The 23,457-nt window shown below is 42.0% G+C and overlaps 1 protein-coding gene across 5 annotated transcripts in view; it reads right to left on the bottom strand.

Moving 5' to 3' along the window:
- Positions 1–441: 441 nt before the first annotated feature.
- Positions 442–23,457, bottom strand: part of KAT6B (lysine acetyltransferase 6B) — a 180,886-nt gene continuing 157,870 nt past the window's right edge. For 3 of the 5 annotated variants that reach the window (XM_032423824.1, XM_032423823.1, XM_032423822.1), the window contains exons 14-18: positions 11,448–11,679; positions 10,975–11,134; positions 10,032–10,376; positions 7,656–7,947; positions 442–4,725 (exon numbers count right to left, since the gene is read on the bottom strand). In XM_032423824.1, the coding sequence (XP_032279715.1) occupies positions 2,159–4,725; positions 7,656–7,947; positions 10,032–10,376; positions 10,975–11,134; positions 11,448–11,679 (3,596 nt within the window). In that variant the 3' untranslated portion in view covers positions 442–2,158. The remainder of the gene's footprint in view (positions 4,726–7,655; positions 7,948–10,031; positions 10,377–10,974; positions 11,135–11,447; positions 11,680–23,457) is intronic. The other 2 variants (XM_032423825.1, XM_032423826.1) reach the window with 2 other exon arrangements.

Genomic DNA, 23,457 nt, shown 5'->3' with positions numbered 1-23,457 from the left:
GGCCTGCGATTCCGGGGTGTATGCACTAGCCTGCCTTCTCTGTTTTATTCTTTTACGTAAACTTTGTGTCCATGGTCTTCTACAAAACATTTGGGTTGAACCACTGATGGAAAAGCAACGCTTTCCCTCAGAGAGGTCTGAAGGAAGTGGCGGGGGAGTCGTAAGCACCCATGTTTAGACACGTTGAGAGCTTAGCGGGCTGGTTTCACGTGGGTGCCAAGTCAAGCATTTATTTTTATGCTTGTAGCTTGAATAATAAAATGTTTGAACAGACAGAACTTTGAATGCCATAAAATGTTTATAAACAATGACTTTTTTTTTGTCTAAAGAAAACAATCACTCATTCACAACAGAGCAAAACTTTCACACTTTTTTTTTTTTTGAGAAAATGATTTTTCAAATATACAATCCCAAATTGGGTGCTTTTTGGGTATTAACTTTTATAAAAATGAAGTTTGCTACCACTGTGCTAAGACCCTGAGGGGTGTTTATGCACACTGTACTAATGAGGCAAATGGATATTTGGGCAGGATACCTTTGCAAATGAAGATCAAAGTCAAAAAGAAAAAAACAAATTCACTTTATTTTAAAGACAATGATTGGCATACAGAAGGTATGCACCAGCATAAAATAAACTTTCATGAAAAGCATTAAAATCCATTATAAATTAATTTATTAAATAGGTATTTGGTATATGTGATGGTTTTATTAGATATTACTCTTATTTATTGCCAACCCCCTCCCCCAAAGTCAAAACAAATCAGAAAATCTCATAACTCCAATTTACACTAAATAATTTATTTTCCCAAAATGTGTATGTGTTCTGAGATGTGACACATGATACAGTTCAATTGGTCATTCTCTATCAATCATAATATGACAGGACACAAGAGGCTAAAAATGGCTCATCATAATTTATTTTATGTTAAAATGTACAGCTTTTTTTTTGTTTGTTTTTTTTTCTTTTTTTTGAAGTGACTGACTAAAAAGAGAACAGATAAATACAAGAGTGTCGCTGGCTCCTATTTTGTACAAGGATCACGCCTCTCCTGCTTGGCCCTTACAGTCACCCTGGACAGGTACAAAGGCTACAAAAAAGGAAGCAATATAAACAGACACAAATAACTTTTTTGCTTTTTTACATGCGGTTTGTAAGCTTAGTTTGAGCTATTCACAAGCTACTTCTCTATTTTTCCTTAAAAAATAACTCCAATATTTTATAAAGATAGAAAAATCTACAGATGGAATGAAAATGTAAAGTTAGAGGCATTTCCATAAAATAGCAACTTTACACCAAATTCACTATTTTTTTTAAATCCTGCCAAGTATTTGGACATATATGAAATGTTTCAAAACCTGACAGATAAACACTGAGATATGCTTCATTCAATAAACAGAAGTCTGCATTTATAAAACAGAAAGCTGCCTTTTTTCCCCAAAGAAATCTGTCACCAAAATGGAAAAGGGTCTCAACTTTACACCAAACATTTAGCAATAAAACCCTTTTTGACTAACCAAATGGGAATAGCTTTTATAGCTCTTTACAGTTTTATAATTAACAAAAATATAGTTTTTTTTTTAAACCCTCAAATTAGGGCACCCTAATCAAGGCAAAAAACTTAAGAAATGGCTTACTGTTAGCACAACACTTGTACAGTACTACAAAATGCACTGTCACTAACAAAGACATTAGCGGCATGCTGAAGTGTCACCTTAAACAAAATATACAATAACTGAAATGCTAAAGGCATTTACATGGAGTGGACAGGGGGAAAAAAAAAGTTCTAGGTTCAGTATTAAAACAGATAATTTGGTGGGGGCGGGGCTTGATATCCACATCATTTAATGGAAGCAGGCACAACAAGTGGCTGCCTTCAAATTGTAGTCCAGAGAGGCCTTCCTTTGCAGAGAACTTCATATAAAAGTAACAGAAACAAAGATACCAAAAAAGAAAAAGGAAAAAAAGAAAAACAACTTGTATAAGGCTTTCTGCTGCATACAGCTTTTTTTTTTTTTTTTTAAATAAATGGTGCCAACAAATGTTTTTGCATTCACACCAATTGCTGGTTTTGAAATCGTACTCTTCGAAGGTTATTTGTGCAGATTCAATCCAATAGTGATGCCCGGGGGGAGGGGATCTCGTGACTGCCCCTGTTGCCTACCTTCTCATGTAGGACCCGTTGAGAGACTGTTTGGACATGCCCGTGTTCATGTAGCCGTGATGTCCGGGGGCCGTGTACATCATGTTACCGTGGGGCGGGGTCTGCATCGGCTGCTGGGCATATGGCTGGGTTCCCATCATGCCCATCTGCATCTGCATAGGGTATTGGGGTGTTTGATTCATGTAGCCATGATTGCTGTGATAGCCACTGTTCATCATCGGCTGGGACATGCTGTACCCATTCATGGCATTGAGAGTATTCATGTTCATGTTCACGGAGTTGACATTGTAGGCTGGGGCTGGCATCAGGTTCACACTCATGTTCATGCCCCTCTGCATCGTTAAAGTCCGTGCGGGACCCTGCATGGCTACAGTCTGGGAGCGCCCATAGATTTGCGACTGATGGGTGGCAGCGGCTGGTGACAGAGATGCCGATTTGGTTCTCATGGAGACGTGGCCCTTGCTGGCGATCTGGGTTTGCAGTCTTTGGCTGTGGGAGATGCCAATATTTGATGCAGCCATGTTCCGTTGCAGAAGAGGCGGTGGCAGATTCATCGGAGGAGGAGTCAGGTTGGGGGGTGGGGTCATGGTAGCTTGTGCTTGGGGTCCCCCAGGGACGGAGTGCGGAGACTGAGAAAGCTGAACAAGCCCTGTGTTACTTAATGGTGTGGACAGAGAGGCACTGTTTGCATAGGAAGTTACAGCAGCGGAATGGCTGTAAGGCAATGAATGATCAATAAGTGTATTAGTTAACTGCTGTAGTTTGGCAAGGCTGAAGGTGGCTGATGGCTGTGGGTAATGCCCAGCCCCAAAATCACTTTGCCCCATTCGTTCATATAAGCCAAGGTTGGCATTGCCAGTGTCGGGGAGCTCGGCCAGCTGCATCGGCGGGCTGAAGTTGGCAGCCATGCTGCACTGAGCCAGCTGCTGGCCACTGCTCGGAGGCCGCTCCACCACACAGCCTTGAGGAGACTTGACACCGCAGGTCGGGGGCGAGCTGATGGTGGTCTGCTGCAGCAGGCTGCAGCTGCCACTGATGTTGGACATCTGCTGGGTGACGGCACAGCTGCTCTGTGTCAGACTGCTAGAGGTGAGGCTGCTATAGGAGCAGCTGTTCTGCGAAGAGCCGTTTCCACAAATGCTGCCGCCCATAGTAGAATCATAGCTACTCGGGTTTTCGTAGTTCTCGGTTGTGCTCTCAATACTGCCCAGGTCACTAAATCCGCTGTCCACGACTTGCTGTGAGTGGTCGGACACTGACGGGACATCCATCATTGGACTGGTCTCCATGTTCTGCAGAGATGGCACCGAGATGGCACTTTGATCCGGGCTGATTTGGGCATAGCTGTTTTCCAGGGCAGGGACGCTTGGGCTGTTGACAGAACGTACTGACTGGCCAGGATGGGAATGGACGGAGGAAACGGGGCTACTGTGGTCTGACTGCTGGCAATCGTCCAGGGCGGTGGCGATCTGTGGACTTTGGTCTGCATGGGTGTAGTTCTGTAGGCTTCTACAGGCCTCTTGAGTCTCGGCGCAATCCTGAAAAGTATCGTCCTGTTCACTGTTCTCCTGGGTCAAGGACTGAACCGCCTGAACGGTCTCGGAGTCAATTTCCATGGTTGCAGTATTTCTCTCTTTGAACTCAGCATCCACTTCTTCACTGCTCTTTTGGTCCTGCTTCTGGGCCTCTTCTCCTGGGGATTCCTCATCGGATTCAGGTGCAGCTTCAGTGTCTCCAGCAAGCTCCTTAGGTTCGCTGTTACAAGCAGCTGCAAGGTCAACGCCACAGTCCATTAAGACCTCTGAGTTCGAATGACTAGGCCGGACACTAAGGTCTAAAAAAGCCTCCTGGTTTTCTAGTACTTCTTTGAAGGCTTCTCTTGGGCGTTCTTCCTTCTCTGCTTCTGTACACTCCATGTGACTGTCATCTTCATCATCTGCATCGTGACCCTCGTTGTGAGATGGCTCTTCATCCTCTTCCTCCTCCTCTTCATGATCATCCAAGGGAACAGGGTCTTCTTTGTCCATGCAGACTTCTGGTTCTTCTTTTTCCTGACTTTTAGCACCACCTGGGTCTTTTTCTACATTTTCTTCTTCTTCCTCCTCCTCTTCCTCCTCCTCTTCTTCTTCCTCCTCCTCCTCTTCGTCGTCTTCGTCGTCGTCTTCTTCCTCCTCCTCAGGTTTGATTAGATCATCTTCTGGTTTTTCACCCGGCGATTTATTTGGACTTATAGGTGCACATGTTTCGTCCCTTCTGTTTTCGTCCCGAGGCAGCAGGGGCTCCACGGTTTCCTTGACCTCTTCCTCAATCCTGGTGGGAGTGGGGCTGGTTTTGTCTTCTGGAGTCTCCTTCTGTTCTTCTACTGTTATCTGGTCATCAGGTTCCATGGGTGTCTCTGGTGGGGTGTACAAGTTCAGTTTAAATCCAGTCTTCCTCTCTTTGTTTGGCCTCCACTTAGATAGACCACGTTTTGTTCCTTTTGGCCATACTTGTTTGCACTTTAGAGGTTCAGGATTGTCTCTACTGCCGTCTTTCAAGTTATCTGTATCATCATCCATATTGTCTTAGCGAGGAGACAGAAACGGGAGGAAGAAAAACAAAGTCTTAGAAAGCATCACCTTGAACAACTTGAATTCATTCTTCTAAATTAATGAGTATACACTGCTTTTGATTTCAAGAGTTGATGATAAAGACACAATCAAAACTAATATAGAATCATATTGTGCTATAAACCAAGTAAATAACCTAGGTTTGGGAAAATAATGTGTTTCAAATAGTCCCTCCCTCCTTCCTCCTCCCCTTCCAACAGAAAGTTGTGCTTTTTATAGAAAGCACATGGATGCAGACAGCTATAATAAACTGCTTTGAGTTTAACAAATAAGACATTCTCTGATGTAAAAGCCCAGAATTCCACAATGTAAAAAAAAAAAAAAAAAAGTTCGAACATGTCCAAATTAGAAAACTACAGGGGAAAAGGGGTTAACAGTAGCTCATCTCCAAAGCACCACTGTCCTGGAGAAATGAACAGACGCCTAACTCACGTTATCTATCCTGAGAGAGTGAACTTCCGTTTGTGGACATTTACTACATTTAAATGATCTCAGATGACACTATTTACTTTGATCTGAATTTCTCCCTGGTATAAAAATAAACTGTGCACCTCTGAAACAAATGAAGAAATACCTAAATATCCCCAATACAAATGCATCTGTACTAGAGGATCATTATTTTTGCACGACACAAACTATAATGTATTTACCATGAAATGATTGAATATTTAAACTCTAGGTATTCTTTTCATCACTAATTCTGTCCACACTGTATTTAGGATCAATTTGTTGCTCAAGTGTAAGGTTTGAACACTGCAGTAAATAAGAAAAAAGCCATAATGTTCATGTTCATTTTAACTTGGCTAATCTTATTTCTCCTGTACCTTTCTGCACATATGAATATAAACAGATTTGTAAATACATTTATCTAAATATAAGCAAGCAAATAAATATATGATAAATACAAATATAAAACACCTAAGTCTTCATGAGATCTTTAAAGAAAGAAAGTTAGAAAGCTCACACTGACCTCCTGGAGGTCAATGTAAAGGAAAAGCTTTACAAAGAAAAACAGCCTTATTACAAACATTACTTTGGAAAACAGACATAAGATCTCACATTCAATGTGGAACAGAGATCCTTTCTGCCAGAATGGAGTGATTTCTAATCTAATCAGTACAGAACAGGGTAAGCTCTTAGTTCACTTATGTAATAAAAGGATTACACATAAACTTACCTGCAAATATTACATTCAAACTGGCTAGCTGAGAAAACATAGGTGAGGTAGACTGATTCCTTCAGAAGTACAAAGTACAATACCCAATTAAGTCACTCCAAGGTGTCCAAATGGTTTTATTTCTAGTCACATGGGCAGATAAAAGCCATGCCAATGCCCCTGCATTCCACATGCTACTGGACCTACCAGCTTTTGTAGGAGCACCTCTCTAAATCAGAAGATGAGTTTTCTGATAATTACGGAGATCCTGAAAGGAATCAGGTTAATCAGGCCACTTAGAATTTTAAAGGCAAACGGCCCAGAGTGGAGAATAAAGGTAGTGATGATTCCTTTACAGGCTCCTGAGAAGAAGTGGAAATAAGTCTCAATGTCTACACACAAAAAATGGTATCTTGCCGCAGCTTGTTGTTGCTCTTTGTCTGTTTAAAGAAACTAAAGAACAGGGGTGCCTGAGTGACTCCGTCAGTTGGGCACCCGACTCTTGGTTTTGGCTCAGGTCATGATCTCATGGGTCGTGAGATAGAGTCCTGCATGGTACTCACCGGGGAGTGTGCTTGAAAGATTCCTTCCCTCTGCTCCTCCCCACCCCTCAAATAAATAAATAAATCTTAAAAAAAAGAAAAAAGAAACTAAAAAACAAGGCTTGGATTCTTTATACCCAGGATAAGATGTCATTCTCTCAGCAAACTACTGCATATAGCAATAGTATTGCAGTTAATTATGAAAGTCAGGAAGATGCTTGCTCATGCCCTTAAAATTGTGACTTTTCTTTTTTTTTTTAAAGATTTTATTTTTTAAGTAATCTCTACACCAAACATGGGACTAGAACTCACAACCAAGAGTCACATGCTCCACCCACTGGGCCAGGCGCCCCAAACCGTGGCTTCTCGAAAGCAAGAGACACCTGTAGTTCCCAAAGAAATGAGATGGCCTGTTTCTAGATTAGCAGGGATACTAGAATAAGTTTTTTATATAGAGTCATTTCAGCTACAGAAAGGAGAGACTGTCCACAGATCTTTACGATTCAGCTGGGAATTCAAGAATCCAAGCCAAAAGGCAAGGAATGGTTGCTTTTAAACAGGGCAGCAAAGACAATTCATTGGTGTTAGGTTTGTTTTTTTTTTTAAAGAGGATGGGGTGGGGTGTCCCTGCCAACAGCAAATTGTAAAATAGTAACTTAAAAGGAAGGACAATTTACTGATTTCCACATTATTCTATATTATCAAAGCTAATACTGATGGTGTGGCTAAGTTTAAATGATTCTTGATAATAAAGTATCCTAAGACACCACTAATTATAAGCTGCATCATCGATTTCCTAAATTTATTTTTCAGGAAGAAAGAAACTACAGCATTCGATGCTTACATTGACAGGAATAAAAATCCTGACTCTGGAAATATTAAGTGTGAAAAAAAGTACCTATGAGAATCAAGGAGATGCAGTGTGTTTCTTATTGAGAGACTTCAGAATTTTTGAGGATTAGCCAATTTCTGGAAAGTAAGATGAACCCACCTAGAGGAATGTTCTGGCCTTAGAAGTTGTTTAAAATAAAATCCAATTCCAGGAAGAAGGGATAGAACCTTTTACGAATGAGAGAGGACAGATGAGCACTTATTCCTGGTGGGTCGACACAACCCCCGAGCTGCCTCTGGGCGGTCATGCACGAGACATGCACAAGGATGAGATTTTTATCATCCCTCCACTTACTTCTACAAGGGTCAGCATTCTTAAAACAATGATTGTCTTTTTCTTCGTCTTCCTCTGTTTGTCTTTTCTTCCCAGGCTGATGTTGGAAGGCTTTTCTTAGGACTGGCTTCCCGCCGTCTTCCTCTACTTCAATCTCACAGGTAGGCTCCAGGTGCGGCATCGGTCTCTCTTCGTCTGAGTTGTCAAAGGGCTCGTTCAGGACTTCCGTCGTCTCAGAAATGGTCTCAGTTGTTACGCTGCTGTTGATCCTCCTGCGTTTACGACCCCTTTTCTTCTTTAGCACAAAAGGCCTCTGAAATTAATTCCAAACATAATACATAAGAGCTCATGAGAAATTAAATGGCTGAGTCGATAGGCAGCAACCATGTACCGAAGGCCCGTCTGAGAATCTTACACGTAGAGACTTCTGTAATACCTTTGTACTTCACCTTCCATCTGATGTTAAACATCCCTCTTGGGCTCTAACTACACAGGCAAGTGTTTTCCAAATAAAGCAATTGTTTACTCAAGAAGATGCTCTGAGAGGGAACATCGCCTCAGCTTAACTGTAGATTTTAAAAGCCAAGGTTTGCTTTTCTAGAATACATTTTCCAGTGGTACTTGCAGACTTCAATATCCTGTACATCATCGCTATTCAGTCATCATGGACACAGATGTTTCCATAAATGTTGCAATAATCGACTCACCACTGGGTCACTCATTTAATACCTGGTAACTGTTCATGGAGCACCTGCTATATGCAAGGCGCTGTAGGAGATGTGATGGTGTTCCCCATTTCACAGGACTTCAGAACGATGAAAAGGGAAAGAGGATGGGGTACTAGAAGAATTATTCTGTTTAAAATGTTAAGAGAGTCATGTATTGATGACTGCACAGATGTCAGCAACTGATTAATTCTATAAAATATTATAGAAGGCCTAAGGCCTCTAAAGAATGAAAGGACATGTGAAATCTGTCTTAAATATTTATACGATAGGAATTTTTTTTTCTAACTGCACCACAGGCTGGCACAGATGACTCTCCATAATAGCAATTATAAAACACTTTTGCCCAAGCAAGAGAGTATTTAATGAAACCAAATTAAAATACAGGAATAACACATTTGCTGCTAAAATGTAATCTGTCAATAATGGGTCTGAAAAATTATTTAAAATACATTGCAAAGAAGGTTCAATATACTTGGTTAAAACTCAAACTCTAAACTGTATCCAAGAATTACTGTTGGCTCACATTAACTCTCTCAACGTTCACATACAAACCTGATAATCATATTCTGTAATTTGACATTTATGGTTATTAACACCCCCCAGTCGGCCTGCCCTCCCTAATCCACTAGAATTTACCCAAACATGAGTACAGCCAATATTAAGACCTGGTTTTCTCCAGATTGAATCCATTTATATGATGGAAATCCATCTCATGCCTTGGATAATTCTGGTTTTTGATGTTTTTAAAAAATACCTGAATACATTTTCCTTGTAAGAAATCAAAAGATGACTCCCAAGCCTGAAGTTTACTTTTATGGGATGTTCTTTTCTACCCCCTCACCACGCTGCCCTTCCACTAACAACAGACTACCAAGCTGGGAGTTAGAACAGCAGGTTCTTGGACAGCAGTGCACAGGATGACTTTGGGGCAGAGCCTCAGCTTGCGTCATTTCTGTAAGTCTTGGCTATACTAACAATAGCTGGCCCCTCACTATGTCACAGATACTGAAGACAAAGATATCAGATCTGGGTTGAATAAAATTACCCAAGGACAAAATCCATTTTTTACTTTCTGCACAAGGTGTATCTAGAGAGACCACCAGGCTGTGAGCGATTTCAGCAATGGGACTTGAATGCAAATGCAAAGTATCAGCATCAACACGGAGAGCCTGAAGTACCTTCACAATTCTATGCCGGGAACAAGAAAAAGAGACAGTTATCAGGAGCACTGGGCTTGGAGTCAGAGTACTCATCTGGTTCTGGTTCTGGCTTCACCTCTAAGGAGTTGTGTGACCTTGGACAAGTCTCCTAGCCTCTTAAGGCCTTGGTGTTTTCATCAAAATGCACTGAACGGTGGTGTGAGTGCTCTCCAGGGCCCTTTTCTGCTCCCATAGCCTGACTTACTCTGGTCCCACAAACCAGCAGGTGGCAGTAACTACTAGACGAGGAAGCCCGCCTGTCCCTGTTTTCCGGTCCCAGCACTAACAAACCTCAAAAAGTAAACACAATCATGACTGTAAGATAAACGATTATGATATATGATCAGCAGGACTGAATACAAATAAACTACGTCTAAAGAATAGAGAGCGAAACAAATACTAATAGATTGTTTGCAATGACAAGATTTGATTGAAACGGACTCAGACCGCAAATCTAAACAGACACATACCTTTCTCTTTATGGCAACTGATTGTGGTTTAGTCAATCTTGGAGGAGAACTCTGTATATTTTCTTCTTCCTCCTCCTCCTCCTCCTCTTCCTCCTCCTCTTCTTCTTCCTCCTCCTCCTCCTCCTCCTCTTCTTCCTCCTCCTCCTCCTCCTCCTCTTCACTGCTATCTTTAGACAGCTCCATCAGCTGCCCTCGCTCCCCTGCCACTGGCCGGCTCTCCGGGGAATGCAAATATTTATTTTTCGATTGTACTTTTGCAGGTGATTGCCTACTGTTCGCTCTAGAGGACAGGATTTCTTGCTCCTCCTTTTCCCAGCAGCTAGCTTGTTCCATTAGCCGCTCAGCCTAAGTGTGGGGGGAGGATAAAAATGGTGGGCCAGTGAAAGGGCAGTTAAGCCAGAGCCTCTAAGGATCAAAGGCAAGGACCTCTTAAGTCGTTTCTGATCAGGACAGTCAGCCAGCCAAGCAACATTCCAGCTGCATCATCTCAGGACTCTCTTGCATCAGTTAGGATAACAAATCAAAGAAGATTGGGTTTCATGGGATATTTAGCAGTATTAATGATGCAGCGAATTGATTTGAGTCCTTTATCACTACATTACATGCTCACTGGCATGGAGCACTTTAAGCAAGTTCATAAACACAAAGAATCGATTGACACTGCAGCCTTGGAGCTCAGCACCAAATGTGATCTGATTATATGCTGTCAGTAGTGAAAAATGCTGCTTTGTGATCAATGATAAATGTTTCATTTTTCATACTCAATTCAATAAAATTATCATGTCTTACCATGCAACCTCAGTTAGGATAAATTAGTGCCATATCATTTCACAAGCTCTCTCTATATAACCAAGCCTTTGACAACGATGGTAATGACTTTCTTAGCTTAAGAATGCTGCAAGATTGAAGTCCCACAACTTAGGCAGATGAAGCCAATCATTACCTCTTTCTCAGCTTCTCGCTCTTCTTCAGAAACTGCAGCATTAGAAATTAAAATTGGGGTCCACCTTAGACTTTCTGGATCAAGCTCATTGGTCCGGGAACAGGTTTTCAGCTTTTCCATGTGGCCCAGTATCAACTTTTCCCTTCTAATGATGACAAATCTGTAATGTGATGAGGCAAAACAAAGTGCAATCAAAAGCTGAAATTTCATTTCGCCTTCACACATTGACAAATGCTAGCACTATTACCCAGGGTACGATTGATGAGAAAGCTCATCAATGAAAAGGTATAGCAAATTGAAATCTGACCAGCAAAAAAGTATCATTTCCTGTTTTCTATTTAGGAGAAAGGTTTTGATAATACCTTTTATCAACCTCTTATCTTAAACTGGAACGTGTCCCCCTAACACCAGGCACCCTTCCTAGTGTAAGACGCCTGAGAGGCAGCCAGTGGCGCGCAGGCACTCGTACTCACCTGCCATCCCGTTTGTCGATCATATGGAGGTGCTGCAGGGTGGTGGCGATGTCATGTGGGCACATGCCCGTAGCTCTGCTGATGGCCTTGATGCTGATGTGCTTCTCCTGGTGGTGGTAGAGATATTCTAAGATGACGCTCTTCCAGTAGGCCAGATAGGAGAGACGGCCCAGATCAGAGAGTGGCTTTTCAGGAGACCCTGCTTGGCCTTCTCTTCTAGAAAGCAAATAGCCTAGGGCAGAAAAAGCCAAAGTTGACCTCACTGTGGTGTTTTCAGACATTGGAATGGGGGCCACTCGGAAATAACGTAAGTAGCAATAAGGTAAAAACAGCACGTCAGACTTTATGTATGCGGTCTCTTTCCCAGTTACAGTGATTTGATCTCCATGAAGTTTATGCTTCTGAACCTTTCATGGTAGCACTCTAAGTCAATTCACATAGCTAGCGGCAGCATTCCAAATATACATCATGGCATATTTCACAGAGCTAAGGTTGAAGACGTTACTTCTGATAAATTTCAACATCCAAGTTTCTCACCAGCTTTAGATTCTTTCAAAAAACGAAATGTCAGGCACTTACTCAGAAATCCTGTCGAGGGACCACCCCAAACATTAATGGGCAAGTTGTTTTCCACAGGAAGGACCTAATGACCCTTTGACAGCTGGGTCTTAATAAAAGAGAAGGGTCTCTGTTGACTCAGATTCTATATTGCTTGTTACATTTAACTAGTCGGCTGATCTGAAGCTTTGTTTTAGGACTAATAAAAGAATGTCTTTTAAGTCAACTGCTGCAACTCACATCAGCTCCACTAGCTCTATTTTCACCTCTTTCATGTAAATTAATTTATAATCCAACCCCAGAACGTTGCTTCTACGAATAAAACAACCTCCTTAAAACAAACTGTTTCTTCGTGTATATTCAGAAAATCCCTGAGCATGGTTAAGCTTTTGAATGTGCATCCTACAGCATTACGGTGAAGGTTCCTTGGCAAAAGGACTTTAAAATGATTTAAAACTTTAAATCTACTTGAAGGTAATTAATGAAAGCTGGCGGCTGTCTTGGTAATTAAGAGCTACTTACGGAGTAAAGAAATGCTACAAACTAGTAACGTCTACCTTGCTCTAATTATCGATTTCAATAGCCTCACCTTCATGAACTTCCTAAATTTAAACAAACATCAACCACATACAGTAGGTGGCAGCAATTACAAAATCATGCTGCTCTGTAAACCACCCAAATCTTCAGCATTTTTCTTCTTTATCTACATTTCCAAAATGGCTGCATTCTCAAGAATTTTCTCAATTTTGGATTTTTTCTTAGAAGGAGAAATCATGCTTCTGATGCATTTTCCTGCCTCTCAAAATTACTGCAGATAATGCAGAAATAGAGAACAAGAAATCCAACCTGACCCTAGAGGGGTGTAACCACAGCATTTTGCATTTTGACAGTTTTAATCTGAATGTCATTATAAAGAATAAGCACATATTTAACTTTAGGCTTTCATGAAGTCTTGTGACTTATTTGTCCCTCTAACTCATGTTTAAGTGTAATGTAGTTGATTGAATGCAAACAAGCACCACAAAAATTTTACAGTCAAACCGTTGTCGACACGTCATTCAGCTGCATACTGAGGCTCTCAAGAGCAGTGTGTCAGGAATGCTAACAGTGATGACCATGGTGCTCAATCCAGCCCAGATCATGCCCTGTCAGTTTGGAGAAGAGCTCTCTGTCACTCAAGTACAAAGGGTGCCCAGACCTCACGACACAGATAATTGGCACGTCCGTCACCTGCCTCCTAAGTGCTTGGCACATGCTGAGAAATTTACTCAGTTGGCTGGAGGACCCAGCTCTGTCCCTGTGTTGGGGGGGAGAGGACCACAGTATCCAGGCTATGGAACTATCCCCCTTGTGACCATGAGATCCCACAATTAAAAGTCCCCTGCAGTGACTGTGAAATTCCCTCGTCCCTCACTGGTTCTTATCTGAACCCCACAGTTAGGGATGGAAAGCCCCACCCCCGCAGCCCAGCAGAAAGATTTCTATACAACCGCGGTCAGAAGGCAGCAGGTGCCCTTCTTACCTTCTGTTCTCCGCTACTAGGAGCAACCTTACCCAGGAAGCACATGGATTTCTTTGTTCTGTCTTCTCTTCCCTCAATCCCTACCCCGGGCTCAGCCAGAATCCCCCCAAAACATATTTTACATTACACAGCTGTTCATATTTTCACACCCTGGGGCAGTACAAACACACCTTTATCGGGGCCTCAGCTTAAACTGGTCAGGCCACTGGAACTCTCAGGCAGCCTAGGGTCTGTGGAGAGCGTTTAAGCATAAACTTCTCAGCACCTGCAATTCCCACCACGCTAAGTGGTGGTCTCCTGGGACAACCCCTTGGACACAGTGTGCAGTGTGTGACTGACACTGCCACGGGAGACTCCTGGAGCCCGGGGTGGGCTGGGGAGGTGGCGGCAGGGCACCAAGCCGCACTGAGCATGCGTACACTGAGCCCGTTGAGCCCACTGGACTTTCACAGCAAGCACCTCCACACCACACCAGTGAAGGCTAAAAAGCAGGAAGACTACCAACATCTGACAGCAAGTGATACCCTCCTGCGTGCTGGGGAGAAAAAATGCAAACCAAAACTCCAACCAGAAAACATCAAGCAGGTTTCCGGGGATGCTGTGCGCCAACATTTCAGACCACACAGGGCCACTGTCTAAAGGCATCACTGCATTGCCTGAAGTTAGTTTTTCCTTCTCTGACTCATGAGACCCTCAAGGAGCTTATCCCAATGGAAGGAACTTGAACTTAAGCTGAAAGCCATTTAAAAGTCCACAGTCTCCTCCTGAAGGGGACATTTTAAAATTAAATGGAATCCATTTCCACAATCAAAACGACCAAAGGTTAATTTCTTTGATTCCTTACTACTTAAGTGAAATCACTTGTAATATGTTAAAATGTATAGCTTAGAAGACAAAGTTGTCATGTCTATTCTACTCTACTGGTGCACTAGGCAGGAGGCACTTTCCCTCAAAAAAGCTATAGCTGGTAGCACTTCACTATTCTGACCTTTGTTTTATTTTTTAAAAAAGATTTTATTTATTTGAGAGAGGGAAAGACAGAAGACAGTGAATGAGAGGGACAGGCAGAAAGAACCTGAAGCAGACTCCGCACTGAGCACAGAGCCCGACGTGGGGCTCGATCCCACAACCTCAAGATCATGACCTGAGCCGAAACCAAGAGTCGGATGCTTAACCGACGGAGACACCCAGGCGCCCCCTACTCTGACCTTTGTAACATGGAATGATTTAAATAATGAATTTCTTGCTATCTTTTGTTTCCTTCTCCTTTTTCTAGGCTCCTCAAATCATAACTACTACATAGCCAATTGACAGAATAATTTTTGGTAAGAACATTTAGGTTATTGAGTAATTACAGTGATGTGGTGGTTTAACGTTACAGCTCTTACATGTAACTTACCAAAAAGATTCCAAGTAATTATCTAAGATGCAGGGAAATAAAAAGCACTTAACTTGGAAGCTGGTGTATTATCCTGAAGATCTGACGCAAGTACAATACACCCCTGGTGAACAGATTCCCACAGTGCTTGAACACCTTTCCTTAACTGAGGATACTTTCAATCAGAAAACTTGAACTATCCCTGGGGGGACCTGGTTGTTCAGCCTAAAAACAAAGTGGTGTTTGGAGGACAAATCCCAGTAGCTGCAGTATAATTAACTGCTGGTGAAATTATTCCCTTTAAATTGTCTGTGAGCCAGAGGTGCTGGTGAACAGCACTTATTCTGTGATCAGGAGACTTGCAATTGGAAATTGACTGGCCTGTAAGCCCCCCACCCACATCAACTATCTTCATACTATTGAAAGCTGGCTTTCTCTTTTGCTTTACTGGAACGACTTATCCAAAGGAAGATGAGGTCTGAGTCTCAGTTTATGGACCACACACTTAATTTAAAAGATTACCAAAGTATTTGTTTAAGGGGAAAGTTAAGAAAAGCAGCATTTCTAAACTGTACTGACTGCACGGGACCCAAATTTACCTCACTTCCGTAAAGGCTGACCTACTTGTAGTAAGAGAATCAATTCTCACGTTAACTAGCCCTGATCCCTTGTGTTTGAAATGGTTAACTCCATTCTAGGGAGAGGAAAAAAAGTGGTAGAAAGTTGCCTTTGTGTAGACAGATCTATTAGGATAAGGAGGGAACTATCTAGACAAGGTCAAGATTTGTTTCTACAGACCTAAATTCCCAAATTAATTGAGCTCTCAGCGTATTAAGTGCAAGGTTAACCCTTGTTTAATATGAAACATTCCTTCCTTTTAAACTAGTAATATTTCAAAATTGTAGACTGGACCAGAAGTGGAATAATGTTAATGGATAAGGATTTCCCCCCACAAAGGCAGCCACCCCTCATTTTGCACACCTTCATCTTCTACCATCTGGAACCAAACCATACGAACTTCCTCAAATACAAAGTGTGAACTTTGGCAAGCGACTCCCAATTCCCATCTGTCTGGATTATATGAGTCTGGGGTTACTAGCTGCTTTTAGGGGAAGATAATCTTCAAGGATTACACACCCTTCATCAGACACCTGTTTAGCTCAGCAAACCTTGCTGAAAGGTTCGTATCACTAGACAGCACTGGGTTTGCAAGCCTGGGAACTGACACCAGGCCAGGGATTTATGGCAGCTCTTGAGCAGAGGAAATCCGATGGCTCTAACCACGTATCTCGTGACTAGGGACGGAAATTCACTGGTCTGTGCTCATCTGTTACTGGTTTCTGGGGTTAAGCAGCTCTGTGAACAAGTGGATGAATGGCGTGGTATCAGTTTAAATAGTGATAAATGAACCTGACAGGCTATTTATGTCTCCTTGCTGAAATCTTGTGGTGATTTTGCTATTAGTAAGGAAGGAAGCTGAACCTTAGTCTTCCTACTGTTTTCAGAGAACCGGAGTGTTCCAAATGACCCGTGACCTGCCAGATTTCTTACTACTTTCCATTTATTAAAAGATATAGATGCATCCATAGCAAAAATGGAAGTTTTGAATTTTTGAATTATTTTATACTTTAAGAGATTGGTTTTGAAAATGTGAATGTGACCTCCCATAATTCTATGGGCTTGAAATAATTATAAAACAATTTGAATAAATACTGCTTGACTTTTCTATAGACTTCTCTACTTCCTACTAACCAGTGGTTTTCAAAGACTGGCCTCCCAGACTGGCAGTATCAGCATCACCTGGTAACTTGTTAGAACTGCAAACTCTCAGACCTACGAACCAGAAACACTGGGGGCAGGACTCAGCACTTCTGCTTTAAGAAGTCCTCCGGGTGATTCTGATGCACACAAATTTGAGGACAGCTGCTGTAAACTCTGCTATGGAGCTGCTGCTTTTGATGAGGATGTGAAAACCACCTTTTGCAGGAGGAGAGCCAGTGGGACTAAAGAATCTCGATGGGCAAGGACACCTCACCCAGCAACTTGGTGGTAGAGAACTAGGGACAGGAATCTCCAAAGCCCCACCAGGTAGAAATTTAGCAAGAGGTCATTGATTTGCTAAGTGGCTTTGTCCATAAATTTTAAGTCTGTACTTCTCAACCTTCATTGTGCAAATGGGCTCTGAATCGGTTGGTAGGTCGGGGTGGGGCCTGAGATTCTTCGTTTCTAACAAGTTCCTATGCTATGGAACTTGGACCACACTTGAAAGCAAGGGTTTATATATTAAATCAGTCATTCTCAAGGTTTTTGGTCTCGAGACCTCTTTACATTTAAAAAATTATTTAAGGGCACCTGGGTGGCTCAGTCGTTAAGCGTCTGCCTTCAGCTCGGGTCATGATCCCAGTCTCCTGGGATCGAGCCCCGCATCGGGCTCCCTGCTCCACGGGAAGCTTGCTTCTCCTTCTCCCATTCCCCCGGCTTGTGTTCCTGCTTTCGCTCTCTCTCTCTCTCAAATAAATAAATAAAATCTTAAAAAAAAAAAAATTAAAAATTATTTAAGAGCTCCTGTTCATAAGAGTTATACCTATTAATTTTATAGAGAAATTTGACAAATATTTATTAATTCATTAAGAACCAATAAACCCATTACATGTTAACTTTTTTTATGAAAAAAATTTTATCTTCCAAAATACAAAAAAAAAAAAAAAAATAGTGAGGAGAGTGGCAGTTTTGCATTTTTGCAAATCTCTTCACTGTCTGGCTTGAGAGAAAAGCTAGATTCTCATATCTGCTTTGGTGTTTAATCTGCTGTGATATCACAGGTCATGAAATTACTTGAAAACTCCAATGTACACTCATAAGAGTGAAAAGGACAAGTAGCATCTTAGCATTACTTTGAAAATAGTTATGACCTTGCGGACTCCCTAAAAGGGCCTTAGGGATCCCGCGGAGTCCCTGGATCATACTTTGAGACCACCTGCATTAAATAAAAAATGACAAGAATTTTTAAAAGTTGGGCAACAAGGTCACAGGTATTTTAAAACAATATGGCATTTATTTAATACAGTATGACAGGTCATACAAGGGACTACAGGTTGCGTAAGAGCAAAGGTGCTAAAACCAGACCGCCTGGAATGGAATCCAGGGTCCACTATGTACCAACCATGTGACGTTGGCTGAGCAAATTATTTAACCTCTCTGTGCCTCAGATCCCTCATCCATAAAACTTGTTGGAGAATAATCATACCTATCTCTTAGGGATGTCGTAAGAATTAAATGGATAATACAAAGCATGCAGAACCGTGCTTGGCATGTTACTGAAATGCTACATGTTAGCTACTATCATTATTCAACATACTGAATGAATGAAATCTCAAGGGGATCGTTTGGGTGACTAGATATACTTAATGTAGGGCAAAGAAGGAAAACATGGAAGAAAATGTGGACAGAAGGAAGAAGACAGACTGCTCTATAGAATCAGACTGAGAAGAGCTACCTCTCTTCTCCTACTTCTGCCTTAGGCACCTGAAAATCATTCCATTTACTCCAATGCCTCAGACAAAAGTTCTCCTCTCCCTACCCCCCAAGCTAACCACCCAAATATAAATTTAATTAAAGAAAGAAGCCATGAAAAAACCCCCAACATATTCTGCCTCAGGAATGATCGTAAGAAATTGGCGACTGCAGTACACAGCAAGCACAGTTCTGAGCTCCCCAAATTCCCTTTGGCCCTTAAGTCCTTAACTTAAAGGACTATCCTCAGAAAACAGCAAGGACTTCAAACCACAATAACAATGACTGCTTGAGGGCGTCAGAGGAACCCAGAGACAGTCCCAGGACAGATGAAACAAAAGACCCAAATGTTCTAGAAGACCCAAGTCTGTCCCTGGGAAAATGGTCTGAGCCAGTGAAACCCAGAGAAAGGAGACAGTGGGTCTTTGGGGGTAGGAAGGCTGGCTGCTCTGGGTCACATACCAGACTGTCTCTATCTAAGCCCCCTTCTCACAAGCTCCTCAGCATACTGCTCCAGATGCTGAGCTCTGGCTCAATTATGCACAGGCAACACTGGGCTTTCTTACTGAACCCGACACCCGCCTCCTTCCTGGCCAGGTCCACTCGGGAGAGGAATGATGCTCCTTTAACAGCCTTCAGTGGAAGAGGGTGTGGTAGGGGCATGACCCCCGTGCTGCTGTGTGTTTGCGGAAAAACCTACAGACCATGCTGGAACTTACCAGAAGAGCTCCACGATTCTGTAACTGGGCGTGAAGGAGGTGGTCATTCTGTGTGTCAGTCACCCGCGGAACATATGAACTCACCTATTACATGAACTCACAAATAGGGCATCAGGCAGCAGGAAAGGGGACGCGCCTCCCTCTGAGGAGGGTGAACACCTGTGAACGAGCTCCTGAGCTGGGGATGACCAGGGCCAGAGACAGACCTCTGTGAGATAGTCACAGGCCAAAAGTGAGTCAATAACTGATAATCTACTTCACTGAGGATGTCTCTAGTTCTCCTTTCTTTATCCTCTAGTCTAGCTCAATGCTTCTCAACCCTGGCTGTACACTGGACTCATTCAGGGCTTTTAAATTAGAACTACACACGTCTGTACCCCACCCAACCTCAACTCATGCTTATCTCGGGCCCAACTGGTCATAGATGGATTACGGGTTATATTAAGCAAACGGTCCTGAGGACGAGTCCATGGCCAGAATGTTAAACAGGGGTGCAACACTGGTCCCACATCTGCACGACCGACCCCCCGAAGGGCTGTGGCAATAGCAGAGGTGCCCGATGAGAAATCCAAGTAGAAGGGGAATCCTGGAGGAAAAGGAGGCATCTAAGAGTTGAGGCTAAAGGAAGGAGATGGTCACTTGGCAAAGAGAGCTCTGTGACAGACTTCACAGGAGTTTTCTTTCTTTAGACGCCTAACTGAGGGATATTTGTTTATGTATGGCATGTCACCACACCAGCAAGGTTCTGGTCTTTTATGTAGAACATAATTTTTCTTTCTAAGAAGATGATCATATACGAAATAGATTCAGCCTCTCAATTTCTTCGTTATGAAAACGAGGCACCTCTGACAAAGGTTAAAATGGTCATGGAGCAAGAGATCTGTCACTCTCACTTACTCCCAAACGAAATCATTTGGGGAAGGATTTTCAAAAATCCTTTTAAATATAACTGGGAAGTAACCACATTCTTCATGAAGCCCATTGCTTATTACAAATCTAACTTGAAGCTCTGATCTATCACCTGGAGGCACCTCTATTAGGTAATGATAAAGCACTAGGACCATGGCCTTTGAACTGACAGAAATTAGACATGGCAAAATAATGCCTTTTCTCTTTGACCTTTTTTGATTTTCCACAGTTCAAATCACTTTTAAACCCTAGCAAGTTTTAGGAAAAACAAATTTTCAAACACAAAACATTTTTAAGATGAAGTAATTTGGCATTTTAAAGTTCTTTCCTCTCTTATAAATAGGCAAAAGTCCGCATTGGAGATTCAATCTGAAAAACTATTTCAGAAACAAATTTATGATTCTTCCAAGTTAAAACCTAGATAAAATGTTCACACCTTAGTAACAAAATCCTGGTAACAGGAATTTACCATTGAGAAGCTGTAAGATTTTAAACATTGCATTAAACACATACGCACTTCAAATAAAGCATCTGCTCCAAGCAAAGAACCGCATATACTTCTAATGCCTCACCTGTAAGACCAGTCTCCGGTTGCTAGAACATTACAATTGAACTTTTCCTTAAATAAACTAATCAAAGCAACAACTGGAGTTTCTTCTGCCCAATGTTGTAGGTCTGGGGTTCTGTGGGGGCAGCTGGGGTGGTTCACAGCTAGTTATCTGGTCTATTCCTACCCGCAGACTGAGAAGAAGAGCTTCCATCAGCGTGGACACTGCCGTGATTTCAGAACCATGCTCTGGGAGTCGGAATGGTTAGAAGAGCAACGCTCCTTTCCTTTGGCTCTCCCAGAACCCACCCAAAATTCTGTGTCTGTGTGTGTACCAGCTATAATTTTCTAAAACAGAACAAAGAAATGTTGGAATTCTAATTCTGAGTGATAAGCTTTCACACAGCAGACACCCATTACAGTAAGACTGAAGAAAGGAAAAAGTGGGGAATACAAATCTAGAAGTTTTGTCTTCAGATTACATTTCAAAGAAAATCTGTCAGTTTTGGGGGATAACGTTCGAAAATCAAAGCACACGCCATCGCCCCATCTGACTGATCAATTAATGTCGAAAACGTAAGGTAGAGAAACTATCTCCAGTTGTTCTCGGGTCATTGAGACACACAGTCCTACCCCACAGAACTCGAAAACTTCTGTTCTCACTTATTTTTTATGTATCTCCCATATGCTTTCCAACAGGATTTGAGGTAAAAAGCCTCTGGCAATAAATGGTAGTGTCCCCACGGGGTGACTGACGAGCCCATTCTGACAGACATGCAGCCCACATGCAGGCTGGGGTGGGAGCAGATCTCGTGTCATGTAGGTATCTAGCCTTTAATCCTCTAGGAATCTTAAAAGTCCAAAGTGGCTAGAGTTAGATGTTAGCGGTTGGAAAAACAAAACTGCATGAAATATCATCACTAGCAGTATTTATTAACAGACTGCCCGTTACTAGCCCTTCAGTTAGTAGGTGATACCTTTCTCGAAGTCCACCATTTACACTGCCTCCCTAATACCGCAGCGCTTAGGGCTGAGCCTTCAGTAACAATGTATTAATATCAGCATGGCTTTGGCCACAATATTATCCCCGTGAGCCTTTTACTGTGGGGTCACTGTTAACCAAAGAATCTCCGTTCATCTTTCCAAGGACTGGAATGGTTTAGTCCTGTGCTCAGCAGCTGAGTGCGTCCGATGTTCCAGGCACTCTTCTAGTTAGGGTGTGCACAGACACTCCATTTTCTAAATTTAATAAGGAAAAAATCTCTGGGAGTGTAATTTCTTAACTACTATGCAACTGCTGAACGCAAGAACCACAAACTACATAAATAACAGGAACTCAAATAGACATGTTAACAGCTAAAGTTCATTTTTAAGAATCAATTCAATATGCTACATTGCAAGCAATCAATCACACTGCAATCATCATTTACAAATCAAAGTACAAGGCAGATACTCATGGGGGTATATACAACTAGGTGGAAGTGTGTGATTATGGACAAGCAGATTGAAAGTGTAAATTATGTAACTGTCTCTTGTAATTACCCTGCTTGAAAACCAAAAGAAACTTCCTGTATAATTTTGCAGGAGAATGGGGATGGAGCTACAGAATCACTTTTTAGTCGGTTTTAACCCTTCAACAGCTATTTAGTTACGTGTGATAAGGTCAAAGAAAGTTTATGCTTATTTATGAAAAGTTGGCAGGGAGGTATTTCAAAGTAATCCTCTGAAAAGCTCCAGATTATTAATGAAACCTGATGATTTCGCTTCCTCCTCAGGAAAGATTTATCTCAATTATTTGGTAAAATGAACAACATTTAAAACAAATTCACAGACGTCATTCATTTTATTTTCTCTCTAACAACATTCATTATGGTCTCCAAGTTTTTAACTAAGACGTATCTTCTGCTTTGGTAGGAAAAAAATCTCATTAACTTTCTTAAATTCATGGGGAGAAGCTCCAACACTGGGCAAACCACAGGGCAGGACTTCTAATCTCTGAACAGAGAACCATCCTCTTCTTAAGAAGGAAGCCTGTTTTTTTGCAATAAATAGTCAGCAAAACTTCGTTTCAGCGTATTTTTAAGACATTCTAGCTTTTTCTTTCCCTTTCTTAAAGTCTAACATTTAACATCTTTTCTCTTCTGTAAGCATGGTTTCTGGTGCCCTAAAGATTTGCCCCAAGTATCAGAACTTGGACACCCAGCATTCTGGGAGAAGGAAGCTTTCCCTCATTTTAAATCAAAAAGAAAAAAAGGGAGAAAGAAAGGGAGGGAGGAAGAAGGGAGAGATAGACAAGGAACATGAGAAGTTCCAATGCTGCTGTGTGTGGCCTCTCTGTATCGTATTTTCTCTCCACCCCTATCCTCAAGGCCATTCTTTGTCTGAATGCACTATTTTGTCACCACTCTGTTAACATACAACTCTTCAATTATGCTTCTCTAGGTTTAAGAGTGGAAACACAATTTACAGGAAGGCAGTTTTCTAATGGACTAGACTCAACACTTGAGAGGATATGATTCTGGTACATTTCAGTACATTTCCTTCACATAAAGTCTGATGTGGAGAAGCTCCCAATACACCAAATACCCATGTATTCACACTTTGATTTTAAAACAGTAAAGGTGAAAAACTGTCTCTTTTATTTTATTTTTTATTTTATTGTTTTTTTTTTTAAGAGAGAGAGAGAATGACTGCTAGCAGGGGGGTGAGGTGGGGGGAGGAGGGGCAGAGGGAGAGGAAGAGAATCTTAAGCAGGCTCCACGCCCAGTGTGGAGCCCAATGCGGGGCTTGATCCCAGGACCCCAAGTTCATGACTCAAGCTGAAACCAAAAGTCTGAGCTAAACCAACTCAGCCACCCAGGGAC

Source organism: Phoca vitulina, unplaced genomic scaffold, assembly GCF_004348235.1.
Source record: "Phoca vitulina isolate PV1807 unplaced genomic scaffold, GSC_HSeal_1.0 scaffold29, whole genome shotgun sequence".
In the NCBI taxonomy this organism is placed as follows: Eukaryota; Metazoa; Chordata; class Mammalia; order Carnivora; family Phocidae; genus Phoca; species Phoca vitulina.
This window is presented reverse-complemented; position numbering and strand designations above follow the sequence as displayed.